Source organism: Ctenocephalides felis, unplaced genomic scaffold (assembly GCF_003426905.1).
Source record: "Ctenocephalides felis isolate EL2017-DRISC unplaced genomic scaffold, ASM342690v1 CF-g0.4_SCAFFOLD_00845, whole genome shotgun sequence".
Lineage (NCBI taxonomy): Eukaryota > Metazoa > Arthropoda > Insecta > Siphonaptera > Pulicidae > Ctenocephalides > Ctenocephalides felis.
In genome coordinates, this window is record NW_020536999.1 from 73,825,473 (window position 1) to 73,838,370 (window position 12,898).

Sequence of the window (12,898 nt, forward strand, 5' to 3'; positions counted from 1 at the left end):
AGAAGTCAAATCGACCGAAGCGTTCGTTGTGGCTACTTTGAGCATTAAAGTAGGCTATTATGACAGAAATTTTAAACAAAAACACATACAATATTTGTTTATTTCAAATTTAAATAAGATAATTAAAAATGAGCCACCAAAGCTGTTGTGTAGTGGGTTGTAGAAATAAGAGCAGAAAAAGTGACTGCAAATTCTATACATTTCCTACAGCTAAGTGGAAAGAAAATCAACGGGAAAAGTGGATCGCGGTTAGAAGAATAAAGTAAGTATCATAACCTTACTGTTATAAAAATTCAATTCGGAGTACTATGAATATTTGTAAAATTGTTATGTTTAGCAAAAAGAAAAATTATAAGTCAATAAATTGTTATTTTATAAAAATTTAATTTACTGGAAAAAATTGTTTTGCAAACAATGTAATGAATACAAGGCTGAAATAATGATAAATATATATTTATATATTGTATATTGAACTATTACACTATTATCTATCTATTAATTACATGTTATTATATAATAAATGTAATTTTATGATTAAAAGAAAAATAAAAGTTATCACATAGCATAAAATGTTTATTTTACAATCAGTTTAATTAATACAATGCTGAAATAAAACAAAATATATATTTGTAGTGTTGATGGATCACCGTGGCTTCCCAAGCCCTATGATCGCGGACGAGGTATTGAGACCAACCTACTTGTCAACAATATTTCCTTCAATTTACAAGACTCGAAAAGTTAAAGTCGTTTTTTCCTGCAATTTTATTTGATGGGTCTTGTCTTTATAATAATGCCTAAATCATGTCTTCATAATAATGTCTAAGTCTTTAGTTTGACCAAAAATAATAAAAAAATGAGTGAATTAATTTATTATTTACTTATTCTATTGATAAAATATTTTTATCATCATTAAATTGTTTTTATCAAGAACTATTCCGAGCTCATGACATAAGCTTTAGGGCACTTATCCTAGAAAATGTTTACTGCATTTCTTTATTAAATTAATCATTACACTTAACTATGTTTAAAGTGCGTTGAAGTAAATTTAATAATTTCAATATCATCATTTAATATCATTTTTCTTTAACAGAGGTATAAAACCCATAAAAACCACACACTGATAGCCTTAATTAGTTCATATTTATTCCGGCGCTGCATGGGCGCTGCAGTCACGCTCTGAGCGAATATTGACATTAATTTTTATATCGCTATGTGTACGACTGCAGCGCCAGACTAAATAGGAACTACTGGAGGCCATCAGCGTGCGCCTTTTATGTGTTTTTATATGATTATGAAAAATAGGTTAATAAAGAAATGTTATAAGTAATAATAAACAAGTAACAATGAAAAAGTGAAAGTTGAATAGTTATCGACATTTTAAAATTTACTTCAATGCACTTTAAAGCACAGAGAAGTACAATGATAAAATAAATAAACTAGTTGGTTTGGTATTTAGCCTTGAGGCAAAAGTTACATAAACTTCCCGATATTTGTAAATAATCAACTTAATCCATAAAAAATAAATTAATTTATGAGTGATTATAAGTATTTCGAGTGGATTTATCACACATCATTGCAAACGAACGAACGAGCACGTTAACTCGGAGTATTTTCTAAAAACAAAATTTCAAAAATCAATAATTTTAATTAATCAATAATTATAATTGCACCAGTTTTCGTAGGACTTTAATGGTTTACTATGTTGAAGACCAAGTACACTATCGTTATACCAACTAAATCATCTAATTTTATTCTTAACAAACGTCAAAAAAACTTCTCATTTTCTCAAACTTTGATGAATTTTTAAAATTAAACTACTTGTCGTAAGGTCGTAATAGTTCTGAAGGTTCTATAAGACCATGATATATATCGCCAAAAAAAGTTCCATAAAAATTCGGCCTAATTTTTTTTTTCAACAGTTAATTACAAGAAAACGGCTCGGTAGATTTTCACCTAAAACTAATCAGTATCATTCCAAACTAATATCTTTCGAACAGTTTTTGATTTTTTAAAATCGGTTCGGTAGTATGAGTTTAAATGTGGACAAAAGGTTTAACACTTTTTTCCAAATTGCAAAGAAACGGTTCAGGCGTTTTTGAGCAAACGTCGATGAAATACTAATTTTTGCAAACTTTTACGAATTTTTAAAGCTAAACCAGTTGTCGTAGGGCGGTAATATTTTAGTATGATCTAGAAGACTATGGTATCTACCGTCTAACAAATTATCATAAAAATAGTCGAATTTTTAAAAAAAAAAAAACTTTATTACAAAAAAACGGCCCGGCCGATCTCTACCAAAAACTTATCAGCACGATTCCCAACCAATATCTTTCGAACGATTTTTGAATTTTCAAAATCGATTTCGATCGTCTTGGCCGATCGTCGCACAAAATTGACAAATAATAGTCCTCAACGAGATATATCGAGTGGCTTTTAAATTTTTGAAATTGGTCCAGCCGCTTTCGAGTAAACGCCGATTTACGGCAAAAAATCTGTTCACATACACGCACACACACACACATACTTTTTCCAAATTTAATCTCATTCGATTCAGAATGGCTTGAAACGTCGAGAAAACATAAAATTAGCAATTCGGATTTTTTGATGAACATAAACTTCTCCTTCGGGAAGTTAATAAATCCAGTAAACATTTATAAGGTTGAGTTGCTTAAAACTTATGTCAAAATATCAGTATAGTTCTTAATAACAAAATTATAATAATGATAAAAATAATTCAATAAGGTAAGTGAATAATGATTTAATTTACTGATTTTTAAGTTCCCGTAGGGCAAGTTAAAGTAATCGCAAAAAAATCGAAAATGAATTTTTTCATATATCTTTACGTTTCAAAATCTTCTGAACATTTTGGCATACCTTAGAATAAATGGATGTATGTGTGTGTGTGAGCGTATGTATGTGAGTGCGGATACAAATTTTTGTCGACGATTTCGGGAACACGAATGAAGCGATTTGAATAATTCAAAAAACATTTGATTCGTATTGATAAGGAGAAGTGCTGATTAGTTTTTGGCGAAGGCAAGTTTAGCCATTTCGAAGATACGGGGAAAAAGTGCCAAAAATAGTAACTCGGTTTTTAAGAGATCGGAGCGTCCGATTTTAATGATTCAAAAAACATTTTACTTGTATTAACAAGATGAAGAACTGATCAAATTTTTATGAAGGCAGGTCTATCTGTTTCGGAGATCTAGTGAAAAAAGTAAAAAAAATGCCATTTGGCGGTCAAAAATGATCATTAGACATATGCACATCAAATTATCAGATATTTTATAGAGATTTTAACAATAAGTATAAATTTTGTTCACATTTCTATGGGTTCCGTACCAATGTTTATCCGTTAGACGGCGACGCGGCGCCGCTTCGCGTAACGCTTTGATATTTCGTCTCTATGCAGTTAAAGCAATATGATTGTTTTGAAAAAAAAGTTCAGAAGTTCCAAAATATGTCAAAGTAAAGAAAATATTTTTTTTTTCAAAAAAAAGTAATTTTTTGTCAAACTGATAGTTTCTCAAAAATTTCATTTTATTAAGTGAAATTTTTTCAAAAATGTTAATCGTTTTCAAAAAAATATTAATTTTTGGTACGGAAAGTTCCAGCAATTTGCCTTAAGGCACGATGCCATGCGCCCCACTAGTTTTTATTATTTTTGGTCAAACTAAAGATTAAGGCATTATTATAAAGACATGATTTGAGTCCATCACCCATCAAATAAAATTCCAGCCGGAAACAATGACTAAACAATGAAGGGAAAAAAACTACATTAACTTTTCGAGACTTGTAAATTGAAAGAAGTATTGTTGGGAAGTAGCTAGGACTCAACACCTCATCTGATTTTTACATTCAATAAAAAGCTCACTACAAATGCAATCATATGGCTTCGTAACCCACGGTGATTCTCAACACTACAAAATATATATTTTGTAGTTTGCAAAATAAAAAAATCGCTCTGTGATAACTTTTATTTTTATTTTAATCATTCAATTAAATTTAATCTATAATTATATGTAATTAATATATATGTATTTAATTTAATATAATAAATTTGTATTTTTCAATATTTCAGCCCTGTATTAAACTTAATTAAATGTAATCAAATTGTTTACAAAATATATATGTTTTTAATCATTAAATTTTGATAATATAAGAATTTATTGACTTATAAATTTTCTTTTTGCTATACATAACAATTTTACAACAAATTATAATACTCCGCATTGTTTTTTTAACAATAAGGTTATGATACTTACTTTAGCCTTCTAACAGCAGCTATCCACTGTTCACGATGATTTAATTTCCATTTGGCTGTAAGAAATTTATAGAATTCACACTCATTTTTCCTACTGCCGTTTTTACACTACACAACAACTGTGGAATCATTTTTGTTTAATTTATTTAAATTTAAAATAAAAAATATTTCACGTGTATTTGTTTAATATTTCGGTTATAGTAGCCTCCCGTAATGCTCAAATTGTCCACTACAAACGCTTCAGTCGATTTCATTTCCCCTTCCACGTCTTCTCACATAGCAATGTAAAAAACAGTTGAAAGTGGCCTTAAAAACCAGTTGAAATGGCCATTATGCCTTAAGGCAAGATGCATGGACGCGAAATGTGTAATAACTGACTTAATCAAACAAAACAGAGTTTTAAATAATTAAAGGTCGTATGGCCATGAAATTTTAGTATGTTCTTTAGAACCATGATGTTTATCAACATCAAAATTTTTATCGAAAAAAAATTTCAACAGTTAAGTACGAAAAAACGGCTCTGCCGATCTTTGTCCAAAACTAGTCAGCACGAATACCAAATAATACCTTTCAAATAGTTTTTGAATTTTCAAAATCGAGTCAGAATTAAAACTTGGACGAAATTTTTTCACTTTCTGTTAATTACTAAGAAACGGCTCGGCCGATCGTTGCCTAAAACTGAGAAACGATAATCCTCATCGAGATCGAATGGCTTTTAAATTTTTCAAATCGATTTAGGCGTTTCTGAGAAAACGTCGATGAAATGTCTAATTTTGCAAACGAACAAAAACATTACTAATTTTTGTAAACTTTGACAAATTTTTAAAACTTAATGATTTAGGGGCCGTAATATTTTAGTATGGTCTAGATTCTAGAAGACTACCGTCAAAATAACTTCACAAAAATCCTCGATTTTTTTTTCAACAGTTAATTGCAAGAACTTGTGCCAGCAAATCAAGTACAACTAATTTTTAAAATTAAATTAGAATCGCCGGTAAAACATGCATAAATTCTTTTTCACTTTTCTACTATTTACGAAGAAAAGGCTCGGCCGATCATTGCGCAAAACTGACAAACGATAGTCCTTATCGAGATACATCAAATGACTTTTAAATTTTTGAAATCAGTTCAGCCGTTTTTCAGAAAACGTCGATTTAAGATAAAAAATCTGTTGCACACACACACACACACTTTTTTCCAAATTTGGTCTCATTTGCTTCAGAATGACTTGAAACATCGAGAAAACATAAAATTAGCAAATTGCATTTTTTATGAAAACTAACTTTTCCCTTGGAAAGTTAATAAAGAAAATGTCTTCAGAAAATTTAAAGGGTGTTGGGGCTGATCAACACCTACTGCATATAACAAATAAAACCTGTAAGAAAAATTAAGCCATTTCATTAACTTTGAACAATCTGAATCAAAATTCTGTGAAAAACATTCACAAAATAATTGACCAGTTATAGATCAGGTTAAAAATGATAAATGAAATTGAGATGTATGATATGAAGGTGAAAACTGAGGGCTGCATTCATATATTTTTCAAAGACGCATTTTAAAAAAAAATAATTCTTACGAAACAAGGTTGTGTGATAAAAAGATAATAAATTGTTTTGTATTGAACTTCTTCAGTAGGTGTAATATAGGGAAGATTGTAAGTTAATTTTATTGTTTTATTTATTATTTTATTATGATTTTTTTGTTGTTTGACACATACTTACATATGGTTTACTGACAGGTTCGTCAGTGAAATCAAGAATCAATAAATTAAATAAATGTATGCATTACATTTTTGTCGTCACTTTGCTTACATTATATTTCTTTCTCCATTGTAAATATACAAGCACATTTGTGTAGAACTTGTGTGAACAAATCTCATTCGGCAGCATAAATCTATTGATGTTCCTTTAGAAATTGTTATGAATATTTTATTAGGTCATTCTGAAGTATGAATTAATGTATGTCGCTTTAATATGTATTTTGTTGTAAATGTTTTATTGCATATCTCACACTTATTAGGGTGTTCTTCGATATGAATCATTTTATGTTGTTTTAATATATATTTTGATTTGAATGTTTTACCACATGCCTCACAATTATAAGGTCGCACTTTGATATGGATCATTTCATGTTGTTTCAATAAATGTTTAGTTGAATAAGTCCTGTTGCATATCTCACATTTATAAGGTCTCTCTCCATTATGAATCATTGCATGCACATTTAATGTGTATTTTGATGCAAATGTTTTATTGCATAACTCACACTTATAAAAGTGTAGTCTAGTATGGATCATTGCATGTTGTTTTAGTATATATTTTGTTTTAAATGTTTTATCGCATGTCTCACATTTATGAGGTCGTACTTTGATATGGACAATTTCATGTTGTTTTAATGACTGTTTGGTTATGAAAGTTTTATTGCATGCTCTACATTTATATGGGCGCTTTTTATTATGACTTCTTTTATGTCTGTTTATTATGTATTTTGTTGCAAATGTTTTATTGCATATTTCATATTTATGTGGTTGTTTCGTATTATCGGTTGTTTGATGTTCTTGTGAAATTTTCTCTTCATTAAATATATAAGGTATTTCTGTATGTTGATATTCAATCGTTTCTTGCTTTATTTCTTCGCATATTGTAACCTCAGATTTTAGAAATCGCTGTAGAAATATATCTTCATTCTCTGACACACTTTTGTAGTCATCGAATTCTTCATATTCGAATGGTTCAATTTTAATTGTTGTGCAAAAATTTGTTTTCTCGGACATTTTCAGGTCCGAATACGTAACAAATACTTATTGAAGACACTCACAATTGCTTATTTATATATTTCGAATATATAATGTAAATGTTTTAATAGAACTTTATAATAGTTTTGTTTAATTGCAATATGTACATAATTCATAGCATTTATAATGCACAGCACATTCATAAACATTTTGACATTTCTGTTTCCGTAGATAAAATGAATATGAATATAGATCGCCATCTCGCGTCATGTCCGTTGCCGAGTTTGAACGACCAAATGCCATAGACCTTATATACAAATGCCAAATCATGGGGAGTTATCTTCGAACAAATGCGCGTTGCACTGTTTTGGTCTTGAGTAGTGCCAATTTTTAAAAACAGATGGCTCATGTGAACTCATTTCAACTACAAATTGTTCGTGGTTCGTGCAAGTAGCTGTCAAGTATTTACTCGCTGTACGAATAACCTAAGCATAACCTAAGTTTGTGTGTAAGTTAATTGTTTCTAATTAATTAATTGTGTTTAAGTGAACATTTAAGTGAAATTTAATATGGCAAAGTGTTTTTATAGTACCCAAAAAAGTGTCAAGTACGGGTTAAAATATTTAGACACGACCTTAAACCATGCTAATTTTGACGTTTAGCGGTCATAGAAAAGGTCATTGACCTTTGATCGTACTTTTAACGGACGCTATGAAGTTGTCGTCGGAACGAGTGTTTAGCCATGGCCGGTAATCTCCGAACAAATGAAGATTACCATAGATAAACAAGTATAAATAGATAGCTATGTCGGTCGATTTGACGTTTCATCGATTGAAGTGCGGAGCTAAGATTATTGATGGCAGCACATGTTCATTTTGTAAATTAACCCCTGGTATTACTTCTACATTTGTACATATAATCATTACAGCCAAAAAATCTAAAAAAATTTTAATATTTGAAATAAGAACAAAACATACGAAATACAAAATATATTTTCAAATATATCACAGACATATTTTGGAAGAAATATAAACTAAACAGAAATAACTGACTACTATTAATTAAAGTATATTACAAACATATTTTTAAAGTACTACAAACTAAAGAAAAGTAACTTATTAATATTAATTAACGATATTAATATTAATTACTTAATGACTAATAATAATATTTAAAAACTTAAAAACTAAGAAGTGAAAAGCGCAGGAGTATTGACGATGGAATTACAAATTTAGAAGGAATGGCAAGTAATGCAAAAATTTTAAAGAATAAAAAGAACAGCAAATTTGTAAAAAAGAACGAATACTTCCCAAACAAAATAAACCTCGAAACTAAATAGAGATAAAACTAAATTCCTAGGATTAAAATTCATTTACGAGATGTTCTTCTTTATTATCTCTCCATTTAATAGTTACTTTGCTATCTAATCAATCATTAATAAAGTTACATTTGACGAAATCTTTAAATAGTTTCTGTGCATGAGTGATTTTTAAAAATCACATTTACTCATTTTATGATCATGATGAATCCATTAACATTAAAACTTCCATAAAAGATAAAAAAAACTATAAAGCCAGGTGTTTTCAATAAACAGAATAAAAATGTATGCATTTGAGACCTTTGCAGACTTTTTGTACAGTTTCAAAGCAAGAATTATGTCCTTACTTATTTTCTTTGCAAATGGTATTTAGAATTAAAATTACTTGGCCCTTTCTCTGGATTTGCACACTGTCGTGTTTTTTTATTAGATTGTTTTGTTTACCCTCTATCAGAATTATCGCCTGATTCTACATCAGAATGCTCTCCTATTTGTGACTGTGTGAGAGGAAAACTCTTTCATGATTCCCGTAAAGGAGATTTGTCTAATCCACACACTTCAATACAGCTCAAAGAAGCCTAAACAAGAAGCATATTATTATATAAATTATTACAAGAAAGACAGATACTTGATTTAAAGATACAACTACATTATTCAAAATAAAATATATAAGCAACTTGTATTTAGTTACCTGAAGTAAGATTACTCTCCTTCGACAATCTGCCACTGCCTCTACATCATTTTTATGAATTGACATTGATATACCAAGTTCTAAAATAATTATTATTAAAATACATTCATATAGTACAAATCCGGCATATTTAGGCTCCGGAGAACATGAACTTTAGGATGCTTTCTTGAATTGATTGAAAAGTGTTTGACTTCTGACATTTTCATCGTGTATTATTATTATACATTTTCATTATATAAATAAATATAACTCATCATACATACCTGGCCATCACTTAAGACGTGCAATTCAATATTCATTAGTTGAAACAACTTGGCACGTGACCATACTAAATTTATTTATTAACTTTAGAACAGAACACTTAACACTAGAACAGAAATATTTAGCAACAACATATAGGTTATTGGCACATTCGTACGACGGCTGTCAAATGCGCGAACGAGCGTTGTTGTAATTGAGCGAATGTAAGCCATCTATAATCTAAGCTTGGCAATACCCAATGTCAAAACACGGTAAAGCGTATTTGTTCAGAGATAACCCCCCATGAAGATTACCGTGTTTTGAAATGGATTGGTATTTGAATAGTTCGAAGGATGGCGCTACGATTTCCAATTTCATTGATCTAGCAGCTGGCTTGTTGATCTACATTGATTTGATCGGCCATCTTCTATAAGTTGTCAAATTGTCATCGCGTATTGTAGTTGAGATTTTCTGTGATTGTTTATATATAATTATGTTTTGGTGAATACTTTTTTCATTTATTATTAAGTTAAAATGATAAAGTGTTATGTGCCAAATTGTTATAACCCCAAATATAATAAAAAAATGCATGTCTTTCCGGCATCTAATTATCAGGTATGTATATAATGATGTATTATCAGGTATGCATATAATGAATATGTATCATCACAATACTATTAAAATGTTATATATATATATATATATATATATTTGTGTAAATATATATTATATATATTTGTGTGTAAAAAATTGTGTGTAAAAAGATGCTTTCAATTTGGATGCAGAGGGCGAAGAATCTTTTAATGGATGACCTAACTCTTCGGTTTGTGGCACAAATCAACGATAATTTGAAATCGAAACCAAATAGAAGTGTCTCCTTTACGGCAATAACAAAATAGTTTTCAAGTCGCTGGAGAATGCTCTGATACAGAACCAGAAGAACAATCTGCAACTCTAAGGACAAGGACAAGTAATTATAACTCTAAATACTTCAATAACATTTGCAAAAAAATATTAATAAATGAATCTTATGTTCTTAGGAGATGGAAGCCTAAACACCTTGAAAAAGATTTTTGCAGCACCTCTAAGATTGTGAAGTGCAGGTTAAAAGTCACCTATTCTGACACCAGTTTTCCGAAAAGGTATTTTTTCATACTAATTGCAGCAAAAATATTTAATATGATAATTACAATATCTTCAATTAATATGATATAACAATATATTCAATAGAAGTCCTTGATGGTAGCTGCAAATTGCCGCAGAATGCAATGATAAGGCGTAGGAGTGCCTTAACACCCAGAAGATGTATGATACATCAAATTTTGTTTCGGGATTAAAATGCAATGCAATAATTTAAAGGATAAATTCCAACAGAATATACAATGTTCTGAGAAGTTTTCAAATATTCCGGAAACTTAAAATGTAAGGGCAAGAATTTTGATAATGTCTCAATTAAGAAAGCATACTCAAAGACCAGACAGTTTATAAAGCGCAAGGCTTTAGTTATAGTTTTAACTAAACCTCCTTGCAATAAAAACTGGATTAAAACGATAGATAGATTTGAGCTACAATTGGTATAAATTAAAAGTAGTTCAAGGTTTTGGTTACTTACGTTTAAAAAAACCCTTATACAGAAACTATTCAAAGATTTCGTCAAATATAACTTTATTAATGATTGATTAGATAGCAAAATAACTATTAAATGGAGAGATAATAAACAAGAATGTCTCGTAAATGAATTTTAATCCTAGGAATTTAGTTTTATCTCAATTTGGATATCATATATATATATATATATATATATATATATATATATATTGTTTTTAGAATTATTTTGTTTGGAAAGTATTCATTCTTTTTTAAAAATGTGCTGTTCTTTTTATCCTTTTAAATTATTGCATTGCTTGTCATTCCTTCTAAATTTGTCATTCCATCATCAATACTCCTGCGCTTTTTACTTCTTAGTTTTTAAATTTTTAATATATTATTATTAGTCATTAAGTAATTAATATGAATAAGTTATTTCTAGAATATTAATAGAATAAGTACTTTAAAAATATGTCTGTAATATACTTTAATTAATAGTAGTCAGTTATTTCTGTTTAGTTTATAATTCTTCAAAAATATGTCTGTGATATATTTGAAAATATATTTTGTATTTCGTATGTTTTGTTCTTATTTCAAATAATAGTTTTTTTCAGATTTTTGGGCTGTATTAATTTTATGTACAAATGTAGAAGTAATATCAGGGGTTAATTTACATACTGTATGTACATGTGCTGCCATGTAGTGATCTATTCGTAAATTAAAATGAGTGTAACATCAAATGGCCCGAGATAGCGATCTATTTATGCTTATTTATCTATGTGTTTAGCTGTCATAACCTTTGATTGTACATGAAGTTGTCGCCGACAAATATCGTTCGGCGAAAAGAGTAGTTTAAACCTGAGAACCGAATATGAAGATCCTATACGATATAATAATATATGATGGAGATATCATATTCAAATATTGTCTAGGATCGAATCTTGCAAAGATGTTGGCCTTTAACGTCGAGATTTAGGAATTTGCAATAACAAATTATTTATTTATTTATATGACAAATATTTGAGAAAGAACGAAATATAGTTATTCCAGAACATATTAAAACCAACATTACGGAGTGCTTTGATTTGGTATTCAAGTATTATAAGATCAAGTTTCAAATTTGTCATGAGTAGGGTCTCATTTGACTAAATAAAGGCTAGGACGTTAATAATAATAACAAAATAAATTCAAACTAGAATTGAATGTGATAATATAGCCTACTGGCGTTAGGACAAATAAAACAATCAAATTTGCACCCACCTTTTGCAAATTATATACATTTTTAGTAATTGCACTACTCAATGGAATAAAGCAACATGTTTCAAATTTGTGTAAATAATGAGATTAATTTTGCTAACAATATAGCTAGTGTAAATGATAGCGAAATCAATAATATCATTTAGCCCAATGAATAATTTTACTAAAAATTATATTTAAACAATTTTATTTTAGATCAAATACTAATAATTTCAAAGAATAAAAAAAGAATAGTACTTATTTTATTTAACATTTTTATAAAAATCAATAATATATAAACATTTTATATTATTTGCAATATGAACCATGCAATAATAACATCCAAACGATATGAAGCATGAGAAAATTATCGCAAGCCAAAGCCAAACAGAAAGAAGTAGATACTGATTGCTTAATATTTAGATTTTTTATTATTAACTCTTTTATTTACAACTGTCCAGTAAAGGACATTCAGTAAATTTGATGAATTTAGGTGGAAACTTAAAAACTATACTACTTTCACCATCCAAAAACCATATTGTTAAATTAATAAGATTTCTATATCTTTCGCAGTTTGAAAAACCATGACAACTGATAAAATGTATTCATGCGCATATAGCTACATTATATTTGCAAAAGCTGCAGGTCATTCTACCTTAGAAAGTCATATGTATGAATTTGTCAAATTGATATAAATCAAATATAATGATGCCAATACAATTGGGTTTATTCTCTATTTAAATCCATTTGTATGATTAGTCGATGCAACATATTATAATATCCTATCAAGCAAAGATCATAATATACTGGTTCTTGATTGTGTACCTAAAA

General features: G+C 28.9%; 1 protein-coding gene and 2 long non-coding RNA genes across 4 annotated transcripts; 1 reads left to right on the forward strand and 2 right to left on the reverse strand.

Moving 5' to 3' along the window:
- Nucleotides 1–5,974: 5,974 nt before the first annotated feature.
- On the reverse strand, nt 5,975–7,066 carry LOC113363630 (zinc finger protein 525-like). The gene has a single exon (XM_026606120.1). The coding sequence runs from the start codon at nt 7,032–7,034 to the stop codon at nt 6,201–6,203; it is 834 nt and encodes a 277-aa protein (XP_026461905.1). The 5' UTR covers nt 7,035–7,066; the 3' UTR covers nt 5,975–6,200.
- A 1,777-nt stretch (nt 7,067–8,843) lies between these two features.
- On the reverse strand, nt 8,844–9,478 carry LOC113363866. 2 transcript variants are annotated; one of them, XR_003365973.1, is made up of 3 exons: nt 9,268–9,478; nt 9,005–9,197; nt 8,844–8,891 (listed from the first exon to the last, which is right to left on the reverse strand). It is a non-coding gene; the product is annotated as an uncharacterized LOC113363866 (long non-coding RNA). The 2 variants fall into 2 exon arrangements; XR_003365972.1 differs by having other exon boundaries at nt 9,005–9,298.
- Nucleotides 9,479–10,159: 681 nt separating this feature from the next.
- LOC113364073 lies at nt 10,160–10,608 on the forward strand. The gene is made up of 3 exons (XR_003366016.1): nt 10,160–10,214; nt 10,285–10,386; nt 10,475–10,608. It is a non-coding gene; the product is annotated as an uncharacterized LOC113364073 (long non-coding RNA).
- The last annotated feature ends 2,290 nt before the right edge of the window (nt 10,609–12,898 follow it).